The sequence below is a fragment of the Seriola lalandi genome, unplaced genomic scaffold (genome assembly GCF_002814215.2).
Source record: "Seriola lalandi dorsalis isolate HSWRI2012SDOR001 ecotype SW California unplaced genomic scaffold, Sedor1 jcf7180002054901, whole genome shotgun sequence".
In the NCBI taxonomy this organism is placed as follows: domain Eukaryota; kingdom Metazoa; phylum Chordata; class Actinopteri; order Carangiformes; family Carangidae; genus Seriola; species Seriola lalandi.
The window spans coordinates 7,626,250-7,646,202 of NW_019525453.1; the positions used below are offsets into that span (position 1 = coordinate 7,626,250).

At 40.4% G+C, this 19,953-nt stretch overlaps 1 protein-coding gene across 1 annotated transcript in view; it reads left to right on the forward strand.

Moving 5' to 3' along the window:
* Positions 1-1,254: 1,254 nt before the first annotated feature.
* Positions 1,255-19,953, forward strand: part of LOC111672784 (uridine-cytidine kinase-like 1) — a 28,161-nt gene continuing 9,462 nt past the window's right edge. The window contains exons 1-7 of the mRNA XM_087180360.1: positions 1,255-1,389; positions 3,855-4,063; positions 7,004-7,110; positions 8,344-8,514; positions 11,585-11,656; positions 15,794-15,983; positions 16,323-16,384. Of these exons, the coding sequence (XP_087036486.1) occupies positions 1,301-1,389; positions 3,855-4,063; positions 7,004-7,110; positions 8,344-8,514; positions 11,585-11,656; positions 15,794-15,983; positions 16,323-16,384 (900 nt within the window). The 5' untranslated portion in view covers positions 1,255-1,300. The remainder of the gene's footprint in view (positions 1,390-3,854; positions 4,064-7,003; positions 7,111-8,343; positions 8,515-11,584; positions 11,657-15,793; positions 15,984-16,322; positions 16,385-19,953) is intronic.

Genomic DNA, 19,953 nt, shown 5'->3' on the forward strand with positions numbered 1-19,953 from the left:
AAGTACTCTATTATATCTAAGAAGATATTGTACATACATCTATGTCATGTTAACAGATAAACATACTGGTGTGAGTCTAGTAAGAATAGCTCAAAAATGAAGCTTTATTTAGTTTTATGGATATATAAATGCTTTTAGTCGCAGTATAAAATTATTTCTCATTACACTTCTGTGGCTATAATTAGCTGGACGTAATCAAGTGACCATTTAATGATCATCTAAAATCCACATTTTGTTTGACTGAGTTTATAAAATTATGTATTATAAGTTACAAAAATACCATATTATACGTGTTTTGTGAGGATTTGCTCTGAATGTTTTATCAGATACGTACTGGTAATCATTCATGATTACCGCGCCAAAGCGGCGTTCAAGTCCAGTGGGATGTTTTCCATCTTGATCAATTTTCTTTGGTTTAATACACTGTTCTTTGTGAAGTTAAGTTTCACATTTGACATACTTTCATTCACAAGCATAAAAAACATTTATCACAAAGTTATTTGCCATATGCTGACTTTTGTAATTTTCCAAACATGTTAAAACGGACACAAACTCTATATTTTAGTTGAATTTATTAGCTGAAAGAAACTGCCATCTCTAATGACGTTTTATTTATTTAAACAATATAACCTCATTAATTAATGGACCCTAATTATCATGTAATTGAGGTAAAAAGTAGGCCTAGGGAGTAGCAATATCATGTAGCAGTACACATTTTTGCACATGATATTGAATACACTTGCATCGTCTGGAGCCTCGTGTCGTCTGGGGTCCCTGTTGGTAATCCATCCTTGATCTCCTTGAAAAAACAGCACTTATCCTTATCAGGGACATTACAAAGTTGATTGATAAATGCACTTATAGTAAAATTGTGTGAATGAAACTCATGTCATTATATCGCCTCTATTTAGGCCCTTTTTTGTCATCTTGTTCAATTTAAGATAGTGATAGTGTGGACCCAAATGATCCACAAATAGATAGCACTACCATGGAGTACTATTGCACATTATCAGACGGGAAACAGCTCAGTTGTGTGTCGACCAAGGTGTAACCGAGGCAACAAGGCAGAGGACTGAGCTGAAGTTGTTTAAATTTCATACTATTCATATATTGTTTTGTTTTTTTTATTTAATACAACGTATAGCAAAATTTCAACACGATTCCCAAAGTAATTGTGAATTATTAACCAGTGCATGTTTGAGCACTTTTTTTTTCCGATTACCTAAAATACAACATCATCTTACGTGTTCAAACGTCATGACGCTCCCGGTGTTTGGTTTCCGCGCCACGCCGAGTCAACATGGAAACAACAAGCAGCGACAGTAAGGTAGACGAACGGCTGATAGATGAGGAGATGGAAGAGGACCGGTCAATGTTAAGATCCGACAGGTACAACAATGTAATGTATAAATGTCACGTGCGCGAATCACAGCACGGCAGGGAAAACGGTTTTACGGTGGCTAGCTAACGCCGCTAGCTGGCTAGCTGCCACATGCATTGTGTGATCATGGCTGCGGTGAACAAAAGACTTAACAGTAGAGGAAAATACAGACAGGACAAAAACAACATCTGGGTTGATGGCCTAATTATAAAATACATGTCTGAGGTTTTGTTTGCTAATTGATATTCAGCTGTGTTATGCTAACAAGAGGTACCTGCTTCTTAAGCTGACTGTCAATACTCCTTTATTAGGACCTTTTCTCCAGACCTTATTGAAAATTAAACAATTTATGCGTTTTCTTTTGTTGGTGAACGTTTGCACTTGACAAAACATGATTTCTTAGCGTTTCAACTTAGCCTGGACAATTCGGCATGACTACAGACCAACTATCAACGATGTCTAGCTTCAGTGGGATGTGTTAAAACATAGCTCTGATGAAGAAAAACAGTAATAACAAACGATCTGTTTATCTACTTTTGATAGAAGACTGAATGCAATACTTCCCTGCACATCGCAGCGCCAGCTAATGTTAGTTTGTGGCTAACGCTGGCTTATAACACGTAGCACTGGGGGTGTGCAGGGGGGTCAGGTGTCCAACCTACCTAGGTGTGTGTATCAGGATATTCTGGGTGTGCCAACATTTGTCCATTCAGATGATGTATTACATCTCCCATGGGGACCATGCTAAACTGGAGAATAAAAGGGAGTGCAAGGCAGCTAGCTGATATGTGACATTTTCTCACGTTTATGATGAGTTGGGTTAACATTTGCTCAACTAAAGGATACATATACATGTAATTCATGCACGTAAATAGCTGTTCAGTTGCTGCTTTTTGTAGCCAGCAGATTCTGTCGCAATTGTGGGTGATCTTTACATGGTTCCCTAAAGGCTTACTTACATCTTTTCTTTTTCACCAGGGATGATCATACCTTGCATAGATCTTGAGTCCTCTTTTAAACAAACTGGGTGTTGGAGCAGACCTCAGGTTTTCTGGGAGGTTGTCTCAGATATGTCGAGCATAAAAAGTGAACTGACCGCTTCTCTGTTTATGTTTGACTCAGGGGACAGTGAGCAGACCTGTCCCAGACCACCTGAGAGGTCAGGATGGTTTATAATGTAAGGGAAGGTCAGAAATGTATTTTGGCCCTAAACCATTTAGTTCTTTATGCAGGACAGTGTAGGACAGTTAACTGAATCTGTACAGAGTCTGAACTGTTAGTGGGTCAAAACAAGACGTTTGAAAACGTCACCTTGGGCTCTACGAGACTGTACATATCTATTTTCTGATGGTTTGCAGCAAAATTATTAATTGAGAAAATAGTCTGCAGGTGAATTGAAGATGAAAATAATTGTTTATTGCACCCCCTGAGCTGCTGCACTCAATCTACCAAGCAGCATTTTAGAATTTGAATAATTTCTCTTCATGTTTATCAATATGCAGAATTTGGACAATGGAGAGCAGCAGGAATGCATTTCAACCAGCTCAATGATTAAATTATTAATATCATGGATAATGACAAACGTCTTCACCATTAGACCTTGATAATTTGTATGTTTAAGATCTTCATGTTTATGGCTAATTGAGGCAGCATCAAACTGCCAGATTTAAAACTGAATTTCATTTTTATTCATTTTTTGGAGGACAACCAGAGCACACTAAAGATCATTTCAGAAAATTGGCAAGTAGTCACAGAATGTCCCAGCCAAGTGATGACAGCCTTACTCATGTGAATGGAGGCCCCACCCTGTGCCATTGCTGTGTCCAGGGCAGCGGTGTGATTTCCTGGGGAGGATTGGCAAGTTCTCCCTTCCTCCCCCTCACCCACACCGACAGCAGACACTTCACTGTGGAGAGAGAGAGAGAGAGAGATGCTGGAGTAGACAGACTCCCTCTCAAATCTCTGCAGGACAGAAGAGCATCTGCAAGTCCTCAAAAGTAAAAAAAAAAAGAAGAATTTAAAGGCTCAAATTTGGGCCAGTTTTAAAAAATCTTAGCGCCATTTCCTTCCCATGTATATCTTCAGAACTCTGATTAGCTGCTTGGAAAGAAAAAGGCTGATTTTGACAGCATCAGTTCTGTTACACCTGCCTCACATTTAGCTTTGAGGAACCTTCAGATACCTTCAAATGAATGAATTGCCTGTATTGGAGCAGCAGCAGGGGGTCAACTATGAGCTAACAAGGCATTTCTGATGGCAACAAACACATACACACACAAAATTAAAATTAAAGTGAACATGCAGACGACAAGTCACAGAGACTAAATCGGATCAAGTGCTGCCTCTTCACAGGTAAACTTTGACCAGTCACAGGTGTTTTGTAAAAGTTCAGTCAACAGACCAGTGAGGTGAACCTGTAGAAGGAAGTCAGTCAGCTGCTTCTGACTTTCACATCTGTTGTGTTTACCCTCAGTGGAAGTGGAGATGATTCCTTGGATGGCCTCTCAAACCGTGTCACCCGCTGCCCTTTGACCCCGTCTTTATCTCCACGGAAACGGACCACGAGCCAGTCGAAGACGGAACCTCCGCTGCTGAGGACCAACAAGCGGACCATCTACATCGCTGGCAGACCGCCGTGGTACAACGTCACCGGGACCACCTTCAAAGAGGCCTTTGTCATAGGTGAGGGAACAAGGACACTTCAGTCGTCCTGTGTGTTCACAACTACTTTGATTAAGATTACAAGAGGATTCCTGGTACATCTCTAATCTGACGGATCAAATATGAATAGCACAGCTTAGAATTAAAATATAGATCTTCTCTAATTTCTTATACCTCCACGCCGGTGACAGTCAGGGGGGGGGGCATATGGGGCAATTTGTACGTACGTTCGTCTCAGTCTTGTGAACATGATATCTCCACAACACCATGAGGGAGTTTCTTAAAGTTAGGTACAAACGTTCACCTGGACTCAAGGATGAACCGATAAGATTTTGGTGGCTAAAGGTCAAGGTCATGGTGACCTCACAAATCACTTCAAGGAAATCCCTTCACATTTGGCACAAATGTCCACTGGGAGACAAGGTTGAACTGATTACAATTGGTGGTCAAAGGTCAGTGTGACCTCAGAAAACACTTTTTAGCCATAACCCAAGACTTAACACAGCAATTATGACAAAATTTCACCCAAATGGTTCATATTTTCTGTGACTCTGGATAAACAGGGATGTAACCTGAAACTAGTCTGAGTGGAGGAGGCAGACAGCCACCAGGAGGTGATTCTAGTTTTTCATGGTGGCAAAAAGAATGCTGCAGTTTCTCAATAACAACAACAATAATAACAATAACTTTATTCTTATCTCACATTTCAAAATCTTAAAATTACAAGGTAGTTTAACTATAAAACATCTCTGGAACAATAAAAGACTATAAAATGAAATCAGGTGAGATGAGACAATCAGATAAAAACCAACAGACACAGACAAATCAGAAAATACAGGCGAGCAGGAACGAGATAAAACCAGCATATGCTGAGAAGATGAAAATGTGTTTTAAGAAGAAAGGGACTGAATTTCTCAGACAGGTTGTTCTAGAGCCTCGATGCCGCCCTGACGCAAGAGCAGGATCACCTCTTATCTTTAAACTGGCAACAGGGACAATCAAGGGGCCCCGGCCCCATAAAAATTCTCAAATAGTTTCTTTTTTTATGGCCAGCAGTCTATAACTGAGAAATATTCCTCTTTAATGGTATGAAACTGAGAAAATCCTCTTTTAGACCCTGAACTGTAAATTCATGGTGTTTTTTTTTTTTTTTTTTTGTGATAAATGACTTAATCAATGATTTGAAGTTTTCTCAATATAAGAAAGATTTTTGCCGTGAAATATTTTTAAACACTGGCTCATGATGCTCTGGCTTGAGTCTTTACTGCATGGCCTCCTCAGGACGAGCCCCAGCAGCAGTAAAATCAACCGTGACACAGACTGTGTGTGTGCGTGTGCATGTGTGCGTGTGTGTGATGTGTGTGTTTGACTTTCGCGGAGCCAATGTCCCGTGATTAAACACATCAGATTGGCATGAGCGGGATTACGTGGAGGGAGAGGTGGACATTATCTTTAGTAGGCAATCTGTTATTGTCAATGGGCCACGGTGACTGGTCACAATTTCACACTCAGCTGTAACTGCGGTGGAAATGGGTCCGGCTTAAAGGACCAGACTGTGCAACAGCAGGGAGCCGGACAGAGGAAAAACCAACATTATTCACTGGGAGATGGAGACAGAAGAGGAAGTGATGACAACAAAAAAGATGGGTGGATGAATGAACAAAGAGAGAAAGGTATAAATATTGTAAAGCATCATCGATACTAGAGGTTGCTGCTTTCTTACAGTCTGGTTTTATTGCTAATAGAAAAGGCAGTTTTATCTGTTGTTTCAGTGGCCAGGCGTCACACTCAGAATTTGTCATCTATACTGAATCTATAGGGAAGCAGTAAGTGGGAGTCAGTATTTCTATAACCCCTCACACACTATGATCATACATAGAAATGAGCAGCGCTGCAGTGTTTCTTTCCGCCGTCTCCCAGTCAGCAGTTTTGACCTTGATGGGTCTTATCTGTGCAAAAAAAACCCATCCCAACACTTCACTGAGAGTTGTTTATACCACAGAAGTAGCTCCGTAGGCTATTTCTGCACAGACACACAGCCGTTCGCAGCAATTGCATCCTCTTTTTCACCTTTTTCCCCAGCCAGTCTGTCATTCTGGCCCGGTGCCCAGGATTGTTGTCCTGAAGGATTGCTGTTGTGGTCTTTAACCCAGGCGGGTTGTGTGAGGTAAAGAAGGGCTTCATTCTGAGTGTCTTTTTTTTTTGTTGTTTTTTTTTTGGTACCACTATTTGTAGTTTTTCTAGTTTCACAGCAATACAAATAACTGCTAAACAGGGATAATATGCCAGAAATAAATGTTATCATGACTATGCCAGGTGTGTCAAAACCCAAGATGTCAGTGTTTGCAGGTAGAGATCTTGAGGCGGGCAAGAAAAATGAAAAACGAATCAGTCTGTCCACAATGCACAGATGCTGTGTGTGTATGTGGGACTTCATTAAGGTGGCAGAACCTCTCAGGTGACTGCAGTGCAGCAGCAGAGGTCTGACAGGTGTAGTGGAGCTCTTCTCTGTAAGAGCGGCGAGGCGTGATCTTCCTGCAGCACGTCATCTGCGCTGTCGTGTCCAAACTTTCTGTAGAGAGTCCTTCGCCTGTCTGTGTCGATACAAAAATGATGTGGGAAGGAAACCAAGGTTACAAGCGTTACAAGAATTTGCAGTAAATCGAGTGTGTTTTTGTTTTGGAGTGCTGCTTGTAATATTTGAAGGTGTCACCTTGGGCTTTGGGAAATTGAGATCAGCACTTTTTGATATTTTCTGACATTTTAAAGACCAAACATGCTCTGCAGATGTACCACAACTCAAACAACAAAAAAAACAAAACCCACTGCTGTCTTCCTCTAATACAACAGATGTTGCCTGATTTCTGTGGTGGTTTTAAATATGTCTACCACATGTGGAGCTGCAGGTTTTATTTTTATCTGTTGGTGACAGTTGTGGTTGTGTGTGTTTTCCTCTGGTAGGTCTGTGTGGAGGAAGTGCTTCTGGTAAAACCACAGTAGCCAATAAGATCATTGAAGCTCTGGACGTTCCCTGGGTGGTTCTGCTCTCGATGGACTCCTTCTACAAGGTACTAAACTCAAACTAATCTTATTTAAAATATAAACAAGCATTTAAAGAGTAGTGATTACAGAACATTAGCAGCTTTACTTACTGCAATTATGAGGTCTCTTTTAGTTATTCATCAGTCCGGGATATATTGGATTAAGCACTGGACTGAAGGCTGCAGTGCTGATGTCAGCACAGTGAGTAAAAGCCTCTGACGATAACCGTTTAAACACCATAGGTCATATCAATTACAGGCGTCTCTCCTCCGAGACCAGAGGTCGATGAGTTCTCCGTTTCCTCGACTCACTGAATCCAAGAGAGTCAATTATATCTGCATGTCTCTATGGATTGGTGCTAGTTGTTGTGTATTAATTTAACATGAGTGAGTGAAATGAGTGGGGTGGGTTCAGTCTTAAAGGAGAAATCCGCTCTGATCCTTGGCGATGTTAGATCCTAGATATGAGCTTTAAAATGACCAGCTGAGAATTGTTGCTCTCAATTAAAGGTGGCTCGTATATACACACATACAGTAGATATCTAGTGATGTGTTGAAGGTGAATGGGAGAGGACAATTTTGGCGCTGGCAGTACCTTACATTCTGGTCTGTTGAGCCTCTTTAAATTTAATGTAACAGTTGAGCTGGTGCATATTCTTTTAAAGGTGAAATATATCTCTGTGGACTTTATGCCTTTGATAGACGGCACTAAAGGGCACCAGGACAAATGTGGATAAAAAGAGAGTGGAGACGAGGCAACAGGAAGTCTGTGGGTGGATTTCAAGAATTGCAGTCGATGCAAACTTTCCTTTCCAATGGGAAGATAAAGATTTAAAGATTAAAGATGTTTTTTGATCAGTAAAACTTTTCTAATTTTTTCCATTCTTGCACCTTAAGACATCAAACATCATTTCATGATCACACACACTAAGTGTTTCATTCCCAGAAAAAGTACCAGCTGTATTACATTTAACACACCTCATTAGCTGCTTGTTAAAGAAGGGAGGATTAACTGCCTCATTTCTGAAGTGCATTATCAACCTGTTCCCTTTGCACCTCGCTGAGAAAAACACAGACTTTTTACCAACTTTATCAGCTGTAATTATAAAGATTTTTAACACAAACGCACAATGATACAATTGAAATTTGCTACACCACCGTTGCTCTTATAAAATAACTGTAACCGAGCAACACCAGTCCCTTTTATTAACATCTTTAGTCTTGAATCTTGCATGGCTAACTCGTTGTTTGTGTTTCCAGGTGTTAAACAAAGAGGAGCAGGAGTTGGCAGCTAAAAACGAGTATAACTTTGACCACCCCGATGCCTTCGACTTCGAGCTGCTGGTCACCGTCCTCAGGAAGCTGAAGAAAGGGAAAAGCATCAAAGTGCCGGTGTACGACTTCACCTCTCACAGCAGACGCAAAGAATGGGTAAGACCGGTGTTATACCCTGTGTATCTGAGCCGCGGGGGTCCGCTGGGCTCTGAGCGATGTAGATTTCATCATCAGAGGGTGGACGCAAGGCTTTGTGGGAACGCCAGTGTACCCTCCAATTTGTTGTGACCGAGCCACACGGGCACCACCTTCACATGGCAGTCATGCAGCTGATAACTGATGACGACTGATACTGTATTACACTATTTTAGGCTCAACGAGCCGGAGGAGCGGCACAGCCCATAAACACTTTACGCAATCAATTCAATTCACTAATGGGGAAACAATGGTAGCAGTGGGGTTTGAAGTGTTTTAATTATTGCTGCTAATCGTTCTCTCCTAGTTTACTCACTGATCTTTAGGACTCAAAATCACCTCCAGTGTCCCAGATCTAAGTAGAAACGAACACATGGAGACATAAAGCAGCGATGTGGAAATGAGTGTTGTTTTATGAACTAGTTGATTTGTAGTTGAAGTTGTCACACAGGAGAATTTTTGTTCTTATGTGCACAACTCTGCTCATACTCTTCATATTAAGTTTGTTGTCGAGATATGCACCTTTTGTGACTTATAAATACTAAAAAAATCTGTGTGTAAAAAATGAAGACAGATCCAGGACACTCGTCACTCATCATTCAGACGCTGTTTCATAATGAAATTCTGAAAAACATGGATCATACATGTTAAAAATGAGCTGAGTAACAACCCGTGTGTAGCGGCCACAAACATCCTTTGTCAGTGTGTGAGCTTTCTGTCAGAAGAGTTCCTTGGTTCTTCCCACCAAAGACCTTCATCATACTCTGAACCTCTGAGAACTCCGGAGTGGAGATGTGTGTATGTTGGTGATAAGTTTCAGCAGTCTTTACGGCTGTTCAGTATCTTTTGGTACGACAACCTCTCACTATCGGTCCCACCAGAAAGACGGTGTCCTGCCCACAGTGTGTAAGTGAAGCTTGCACACAAAACGATTGGTCTGTCTCACTGTTCATCAGCATAACAACAAGTCCTGGACCTTACAAGCAAAAGAAGCCATTGTGCTTTCTGGTAGCCCCTCCTTGTGTGTTTTTGTGGCAGCTGACTTGTGAGCATTGAAGTGGTGGTGTCCCATTCTAGTTACTGGTGTTACAGGCTGTAAGGAGTTCTTTAGATAGCCGTTATTTATTGTATATTATGCTTATTTATATAATTCCCCAGGTGTTGTTGAGTGTTCACCTCCCTGAAGTCAGAAAGATCAAATCTGAGTTACTTTGACCAAATCTTTGTTGTTTTTACTTTATTAATTTGTGATTATTTTATTTATTGATTTACTGAAAAACCTCACAGATATTAGTGATAAACTGAATTACTGATCTGTGATGAACTCCTCATATGTGACAGCATCTATATTCTGATAAAGTGCTATTTGTCGTTTTGATAATAAGAATGAACTAGAAGAGGCGGATGAATAAAAGTAAAACACAAATGCATTTTTTGGACATAAACTGAAAAGGTTAACCATATAAATAAAGCAGGAATAAAGAAGTAGATCTACAAGCAGAGGTGATAACCATCTATAATATTTCCATGTCGTCCTTGTAGTTGGAGAACAGGGACACAGGCCTCAGTGGGACAGCACATGTCAGTTCACTTCATCAGGATCGTCCGTCTTCACCATAAAACCAAAATTGAATCAGTGTTTTTTTTCCCAGGATTAAAATTACGGTTGCTGTTACAAATCACTGAACACCCCTGGGGATGTATTCATCGTTTGAGCTGATGCCAATTGAGCTGCCTGCTAATTTGCTAATTATTAAGGATTTAGTTTACAGGACATTAACCCGAGCAAAGAGCACACATCCCCTCCCAGAAGCATTGTGAGGAATCAATCTGGCAGTGTAGTACTCTGACAACTACTCTCTATTTCTTTGCAATGTAATTTCATGGCTGAAAAGCACCAACACCAGGCGGGAAATCGCCTATCACGACTTGTGACTCTGAAATCATTTTATGGGCCTTTTGTACTGTGCTGGATGTAATTAAGCCTCTGGCCCCCGAGGGTGCTGAGGCCTTTAAGGGCCACCCAGCTGCAGGCTGTGTATACTGTGTGTGTGTGTTTCTACCAGTTACATTGATGAACAAGAGGGCGTAGCCGAGTTTTCTTGTGTCTTCTCTGGTAAAACTGGAAGTCACCTTTTCTCTCTCCCTCTCTCTCTCTCTCTCTTTCTCTCACCAACATTTAAACATGTTAAAGACTCACTAAATCATCTCTTAGCTAAAAGCTAAGAGGGAAATGAACAAATCGATAAACACTCATCTGTTTCTTTAGCATTCACTTTTTCTGCTTCACACACAACCTCACCTCCTCTCTCTCTCTCTCTCTCTCTCTCTCTCTCTCTCTCTCTCTCTCTCTCTCTCTCTCTACTCACTTCCTCAGAATCGATACTAAAGTGTCCAGCCCATTGACTTTAGCATGAGGCTGGTCAGAGGAAGGTAATAGGATTGTGACATACTCAGCATTGTTTTGTCTTTGATTGAAGCAGTGATTAATCTCTCTCACACACACACACACACACACACACACAGAGTTGCTAGCCTTGGTAGTAAAGCAGGTTCGCAGTGAGGTTCATCAGATTACAGCAAAGAACACGAGAACAGCTGGTTGTGGCGTCCTGTATTTTCCTGTAAGCAGCTGACATCCTGTGTCTGCTTGCTCATATAGAAAGGAGACAATTTAAAAGATCCCCTTGTGAAGTTTTTGACGCCTGGTACAGATAAACGAGCCCCAGTTTTGTCTGTGTTTTTGCACATGAGAGCACGGCAGTGATGCGATGCACATTCCTGCAGGTTTCAACAGAGTCATATTGAAGACCGTGTGTCGTCAAACATGGATTTAAACAAAGCATGATTTGCCTGTTTGCATTCTTAATGTCAAACTGCTGGTACTTGCCATGGATATCATGGTGGACAAGTGCCACTTGTCTTTTATCATAGAACAAATTTGTTCTCCAGTTTTGTTACTTAAATGCTGTTTGGAAGCTTCATCACCTGAAAGACCTCTGTTTAATCAATATCTATTTATTCATGACAGAAAACAGTGTATGGGGCCAATGTCGTCATCTTTGAGGGAATCCTGGCCTTCGCCAACAAGGAGCTTCTGAAGGTAAGAACAGTATAATTCTCCCCTCCTCCTCCTCCTCCTCTTCCTCACCACGCCAAGGTCACATTCATCTCCTATTACAAGTGAGATTTCCACTCTGACTTTGCCCCATTGTGTTTTTAAACCACACACACCTGACATGTTTCCCACATCAAGCCCCATTTAGAACAACACAATATCATCCATCCTCAACAAGCAGACGACTCTAATTAATCCACGATTTCAAAACCAAAATGATGACTTCAAATTAGTTTGAATGTTTTAATATTTCAGACGCTGCCAAAAAAAAAAAAAATCCGGTTGGGATCAGATTTCTCTCGTGTTGTTCAGTGTCTCTGTCGGACCTGATTAATGGCAGCTCAGAGACGAACAACAGGCTGATTAATAAAGAGCTGAAGGTTCTGATTCTGAGGAGGGAAATTAAATCAGATAACTGCTTATCTGTCTATAATTTATCTGTCTGATTATGGTGAAATATTTCACATGTACATAACACTTTTTGTTAAATATCAGTGTTGTTCTCTAACCTTAACTACAGTCAAAATATTTGATTATCTTTTTTTCCCCCTAGAATTAAATATGTAATTGAATTTTAAAGGTTAAGAATACACACCAAACTGTAAATTCAGTCCAAACAGTTAAATGAAAGCCATTAACAGCTGCATGAGGAGAGCAGACCTGGTTTATGAGGAGAGAATGAATTCAGCAGTTCTTTATTTTGATGCTGTTGAGAGCCGGAGGAAATCCATACGCAGTGAACAGGAGTCTTCTTTATGGCTGCTCAGCATCGTGCTCCTCAAGCTTTTGTGTGTGTGCGTGCGTGTGTGATTGTGAGAGTGTGTGTGTGTGTGTGTGTGTGTGTGTGTGTGTGTGTGTGTGCGTGTGTGATTGTGAGAGTGTGTGTGTGCGTGAGAGTGTGTGTGAGTGAGCTGGACCGTGGCGATAAGGTGGGCTGCCTCCCCTGAGACGCAGCTGTGTAGTTGATTACCCTCTGATTCAGTTAATAACAGCGGTTGTCCGCGGTGATTAATTGTTGTCTGAGTCCATTCTTGGAGTCAATTAAAGCGGCATCTGATATGCTAATGAGGAGGTGTGGTTTAGGAAACTGAGCTACAGACACACATTCAGTTGTCACTTTATTAGGAACACCTAATGCAGCCTGGTACAACAGTGCTGATATAAATCGTCCTCTATGACGGCTCTAATTCACTTTTTCTACTTTTCTAGTTTTTTTTCTAGGTGAAACCTGTGACTCAGTTTGGAGGCTGCAGTTTGTGGTGCCACTACATTGTTATATGCAGAGGTGTTTCTATTATATTTTTCCACCTCATTAACATGAGTGAGGGCAGGCTAAAGCACAGAAACAGCTCTCTGTATAATGCAGTTCAACAGCAGCACAAACTGCAGCCTCCAGAGCGATCACACAGTCCAATCAACACTTCCCTGAAACCGTTTCAACACAAACTCAACATTATAACTCTCATGAAGGAGGATTTATTGCAGGACTGTTATATTAGTCAGAATTCAGTTTAGTCAGACGAACATGACATTTGAGTGTATAACCTTTATTTACTTATTTACCTTGGCCAGGTCAAGTGTGAAGCTTTTTCTCTTGCCTGTAGTGTTTGTTAGAAATATTTTTGTATTTGATTGCATTCTCTGTGGTATAAGAAGTTAGTTATTAATATTGCAGCACTACGTCAATCTAAAATTCATTAAAACGATTGCTTAGATGTTGCTTCTCAGTGCAGGAGCCGCATCCTGTAACAAAGCCCGTCAAAGTTATTGTAAATGCAGCCTCCTCTTGTGTTGATGAAGAAGACACAACGTGCGTGAGCCGTCCCTCAAGTTATATCAGATTGTTTGTTCAGCTCCGGCCCAAACATCCGCTCTTTAAATTTGATAATATTCACCTCTTACTTAACTAAATATTTTTTACAGTACATTTGTTTAGTCCTACTTCGTTAACAGTAAAGCATACTCTCAAATTTTTGTTTGTAGCGTTATGCTTAAATAACTTTAAATAATATTCGCATCCCCATAACTCGTAATCAGATAAGAGTAACAAACATTCATTTCTTCTGGTTGATAATATTCATTTAATCCATACCAGTAGTGTCTTTAAGTCGTTCCACAAGCTGAACGTTGATGTCTTTCTCTGCTGAGACACCAAGAGTCCACACGGGCGTTTCACCTTTCTGTGATTTGTTTTCCCTGAACACAGCAGTACTGTCACAAACTGAAAGTGAAACTTCATTCCTCCTTCTGGCTCGCTTCCTTCTTTTAAAATAGTTTTTTTCCCCCTTTTCTCTTAATCTGAGTTTGAACTCAACAGCATCACACAATCCATTGCATGGCATACAGTCGTTAATAGTGCTGTCAGACGATCCTGATCAACTCACACAAATAAGAAACATCATATAACCTGACATTTTTGTGCAAGTGGTCATCACTCATTGGTAAATACATGACTTCAACTGGACCAATGTGAAAACAATAGAAACCAAGTCCTTAATTTCCCTAATCATTTTCAAGTTTCCTGCAAACAACTAATGTATAAGAATTAACTCAAAAGAAATGCTGATCTTAAACCAAAATAAGAAAGTTCATAGGAAATTATTTTTGAAATTACAGACCCATAAAATAAAAGTGTTCTCAGTTTTCTTGATGTTCCTGTTGGAGCAGGTTAGAAAATGATCTACAGCCGCTGCCTCGCTCTCTAACCTTTGGAAACAATCCACTCCTCATTCCACAGGCCGACAGCCGTGCTTATCCAGCAACATGCCACCTTTCGGTCGGTCAGTTTGTCAGATTTACAGCAGACAGAATCCACTGGCTCGTTGTGCAAATGAGTTATACCTGTAGCCCCCCAACCCCCTCATCTAAATCACTCTGAAACCCCCCCTTTCATTCCACCAGTCACCGATGGTTCTTTGTGAGAGCGAGGCTGCTTCCTCTTTGTTGTTGCTCCTCTGTTGTGATGCTGCCACATTGATTTTTCCTGGTTTCTGCTGAGTTAAGGTTCAGTTTAATGGAGCTCAGTGGACGGACCAGCGGTGATAACTGACGTGTCCTCGGGTCACACTTCTGATTCTTCAACGCGCCTGAACCCGGCGTCATGCTTCAGCTGTAAAAATGTGGAATCATGGAAGCTGCTTTTTCACTGTGCGACAAAGCAACACAAGCGCTGTCAGCTTCTCTGACAGGGTTTAAATATGAAGCCTGTTTCTGCTTGTTTCTATGCATTTAATATTAGGGCTGAACAATTAATCGAAATATGATCAAAACTGCAATGTGGCCAAGTGCAATAACCAAATCACAATTTTTTTTATTTTTTTGATAAAGGGTAAAATGTGTGACAACAGACCATAAATGAAGCGTTGTGGTGCTACAGAGACACCCCATCCTATAAATCATATTCACCAGATGTAAAGGAACATGTTTGTTTGGAACTAGCCCCGACAAAAATCACAATATCATCATTTTTAGATTTTTTTCAGTGAAATGAAATGAAATGCAAAAATGACCGTTCCAACTGAAATCATGACTCAATCGCAATATGAATACTTTTTGCATATCGTTCAGCTCTAATTTATGCTATACTTAATATACTGGGGTTCAGAGAAACAGTCAATCAATCGAGTTATTGATCAACAGAAAATTAATCCCTAACAATTTGAGTAAAAAAAAAAAATCTGAAAATTTTTCTTTGTTTTCCATGTTCATAGATTTTTGCATATCTTTGGATTCTGGACCAAACAAGTCATTTGAATATTTTATCTTGCGGTGTGTGAAAATCGAATGTCATTAATCGACTGTCAAATATTGATTAACATGAATATTTTATTGGCTAAACAATTTATCAAGAAAACATTCAGCAGAAGACTCGATGATATGATAATAATTAAATCATTAGAGTGAAACCAATTTAATCTGACAGTGTAAGTAAACAGTCATCTCGTGGTCGACTTAATCAACCTCTCAACAACAATTCATTTGAATTGATTCATTTTTTTTGTTGGTTTCTTTTTTTCCCATAGAGAAGTGATGACATGTGAGATGTCTAGCTATCCACATCTACAGAATAAATCAACACCGGTACAGATTCATTAAAGAATCCCCTTCTCTTCCCATCAACAGCTTCTGGACATGAAGGTGTTTGTGGACACGGACTCTGACATCCGCCTGATACGGAGGCTGAAGAGGGACATTTCACAGCGTGGCCGGGACATCAGCGGCATTATCAAGCAATACAATAAGTTTGTAAAGCCAGCGTTCGAACAGTACATCGAGCCCACAGTGCAGGTGGCTGACATTGTGGTGCCCAGAGGTCAGTGGTCAAATTTGCTTTCTTAGATAGAAATATACCAGCTCTTTACTTGGTACTGGTCTTACTGGGCTTCACCTGATATAAAATACACAGGTGAATGAAGCATCTTTGTTCTGGTCAGAAGCAAATCTTTAGCACTGCTGTCTGGGCTAAAACAACATTAAATATCGGTGAATTTGATTCCAGTTTCATATTAATAAGTGTCGTGTTATGGTATCTGAAACCAAAAATATCAATTGTTGTTCATCTCTGTGTAAGCACTGAATAACTTAATTAGACAGATATTGCAGTTAAAAGTACATTCCTGTTGCGTGTGTCTTAAACTTGTGTAATTTTCAGGGGGAGAGAACTTTGTTGCGCTGGATTTGATTGTTCAGCACGTTCACAGTCAGCTGGAGAAGGTAAAGCTCCCTCACAGTTTCTCATTCCGTGTTACTTTCAGGATTTTACTGATTCAGCTGAACATGTTGTTTATCTTGGTTATTTCCAGCCTTATAGATTGTTAGTCTTTGTTCAGGCTGTGAGGGTCTTTTGTGTAGAAAGCGCTGCCTCAGCTTCTTGTTGTGCTGATTAGAGTATTTACAGTTTATTTTCTATTATCTGCAGTCGCTGCTGATAAAAGAATGTTTTAAACACAATCACGAAGCGAATGGGCTTTACAATGATCAAAATATGAACCATTTCTACATCTTTGGCCATGGCAACTTGGAGCTCACATAAATTGCCGTCCATGCTCGGTTATATGTGCTCTAATAAGCTTCCTAAAGTTTAGAAAGAAAGCCTGCTGCCCTGCTCCTGTCCTCCATTAACTCAAAGCTGAGAAAGGTCCTGGTTTGATAAAAGGAGGGTGGAGGAGTGGACGAGTGTGAACACGGCCTGTGGCGCTTTAGTGGGAAACGGCTAATAGGGGTCAGTTTGTTGGGCCTGCACAAAATACACAATGTTAACACACAAGACTGGGCTCTGAATTTCAGGGTTTTAAATTTATAATGAGGACATATACATTACATACTCTGGTGGGATTCATCTCAAAATGTCTCATTCATCAGAAGCACAAATCTACTTTTTGTGTTGACGCAGCTCTGAAATGTGATGCTTACTTATAGATACAGTATAAATACATGTGTTTTTTCCAGCATTTTCTTATAATGGTAGATCTAATATGAGGTGAGCCTTTCTCACTGGGGAAGGCAGGATGTGTATCGTTTCCAGCCCTCTGTCTCGTGCTGTTATCACAGCCTGTGGTTGGCATTGATTCAGGTGTTTGTGCAAAGACTATTGTGTCACATAAGTACCTGAAAGACGACAAATGTGTCAGTCTCAATATCAAATCTGAACTCTACTCACACGTCTGCCATCACAATTATTTTGTGTGATGGTCCCTGTCACTCTCTGCAGAGCAGTTGCAGAGAGCAGGTTCAGTCACATATCATAGAATACAGGTTTAGTGCCATTAAAAGACCAAGAGTCCAAGATTGAAGTAACAAATGCTTAATTCTCCCACTGTTAAGTCACAAAATTACATTCATTAGCCAGAGCTTCTGGATGTCACAGTGTTTACTTTGAGTGAAGGTATTTGTTTTACCACTTCCCCCCTCTGCTGGTGGAAAGAGGTAAGGTTTTCAGGTTTTCATGTTCACTGCAGGAGACCTGGAAGAACTGGAATAGACCATTTGGTTTTCACAGTCTGCTCCACAGCCTGTCGTTAAGGGTCAGTCAGACACAAAAGACAATGAGCTGTAGTTCTCCTTCAAAATGATAAAATCACACAAAAAACAGATTGAAGATTCAAGTTTTTTTCATCCTTAGTCAATTAAGTTTTCTGAGATCTGGTTCTCCCCTTCTTCCCTCTATACGCCATTGAACCTGGTGAGACACAGCTCCACAGTTGGTACCTGAGATTAATGATCCTGTAAGGAGAGGAGAGGTGTCCTTTATCTTTCTTCTCACACACACACTGTAGTGTCATCCAGCCATTTTATGACTTGTACCAAACTCTGATTTGTTCCACCTTTTTAACATATTCATTCAGAGCACAAACGACACCTTGCACACGTACGACACCTACGTTATGTAACATGGAAGGATGAGCGGAAGCACACACTCAGATTGGCATTATAGTTTCCTGTTTTTGCTAAATTGACTTCCCTCACTTTTCTCCTTTACTCATGATAGTGACTTGTACTCGTGTGTATTAATGGGATAAATTATGGTCTTGTATTACAAGGCTTCCTATTTACTCAGTTTCATGTAACATACAGGTTTGTTAAGTTAAGACCAAACGGAGGGTTAAACTCTGCATTTCTGTTTCACGTTCCTCATTATTTTATAGCATTTGCCCCAAAGTAGAATATACACATCTGAACATTTTATCTGTTGAGTTCACACCTTCACTGTCCAGCAGCCAGGCACCATAAAAACTATATAGACACAATATGATAATAAAAGAGTTGGAGGAGTTCTGTTATTGCCATACAATATAAAATAAAATGAAAGGTTCTTCTAATAAGAGCAGTGAGATGAAGTGCTGTACATTGAGGCAGTTTATGTTGTATTTGAATGAAGAGTGTTTATTGCACATGGGATAAATGAAAACTAGAGCCTGTTGATTTTCAGAGATTTCTCAGCAGAGGGGAGACAATTACCTAAAAAAAAAAAAAAGAAGAAGAACCAGTCTGGGTTTGCAGGAACAATAAAAAAAACAGTATCAAGGCAAAGCTTCCCGCATCATGAACTGGTGCTGCAAAATGTTTATTGAATACAGCTACAACATTTCAAGTAAACGTGAGGGAGAAATGCACTCAGGTTGATGTGTATGGAGAAGTGGGACATAGACTTCAGTGAAATGAGAGCTTAAATCATGTAATGATATTAATAAGAATATTTTTATAATATCAATATACACTCAGTTGACAGTTTAAGTACACCCAGCTGAAACTAATACAACATCCTGCAATGAATCCTCCTTTATGAAGGTCTGTTATTAACGCTACCCGCTGATATAAACAGGCTGGACAAAATAATAATAAAAACACCCGTCAGTAAAACTCAACACACTTAAACAGCACCACTAACTACCACATGTGAAATGAACACACCAATGTATCAGCTCCAGTTTCAACACAAACTGAACATTACAACCTTCATGATGGAGGATTTATTACAGGACTGTTGTATTAGACCGACTCAGCTTTAGCTCAGTGCAGCTAAGAAAAATAATGTTAAACAAAAACCTCAACAAATTATTTGTTAGTTTTTTATTTTTATTTTTTATAAGTTATTAATTAATCAACATGTTAAAAGTTAATATATGATACTATTGAACTGAAGTTGAGTTTGTGGAGTCGCACATTTTAACAGACAAACATTTGTTTGCTTTAAATGTTTGAATGTTGTTGAATGTTGGCTTATCTCATGTTTTCTTTTGTTTCTCGCTGTTTGCACACACTCATACGTGTGTGTGTGTTTGGGTGTGTGTCTCCTTGTGCGTGCACGCCCCCTCCCTCCTTGCCTGGCTGAATGCTGTGTAACCATTCCAGCGTGAGATCACTGTGAGGTACGACTGTCAGTGCTTTTTTTATTCCTACATCTTCTCCCTCTCACTTCCTCTGTCTGCTCTTTCTTCCTCTGCTTTTTCTTCCTCTGCTCTCTCTTCCTCTGCTCTCTCTTCCTCTGCTCTCTCTTCTTCTGCTCTCTCTTCTTCTGCTCTCACTTCTTCTGCTCTCTCTTCCTCTGCTCTCTTTTCTTCTGCTCTTTCTTCCTCTGCCCTCTCTTCCTCTGCTCTCACTTCCTCTGCTCTCACTTCCTCTGCTCTCACTTCTTCTCTCTCTTCCTCTGCTCTCTTTTCTTCTGCTCTTTCTTCCTCTGCCCTCTCTTCCTCTGCTCTCACTTCCTCTGCTCTCACTTCTTCTTCTCTCTCTTCCTCTGCTCTCTTCTTCTGCTCTCTCTTCTTCCGCTCTCACTTCTTCTG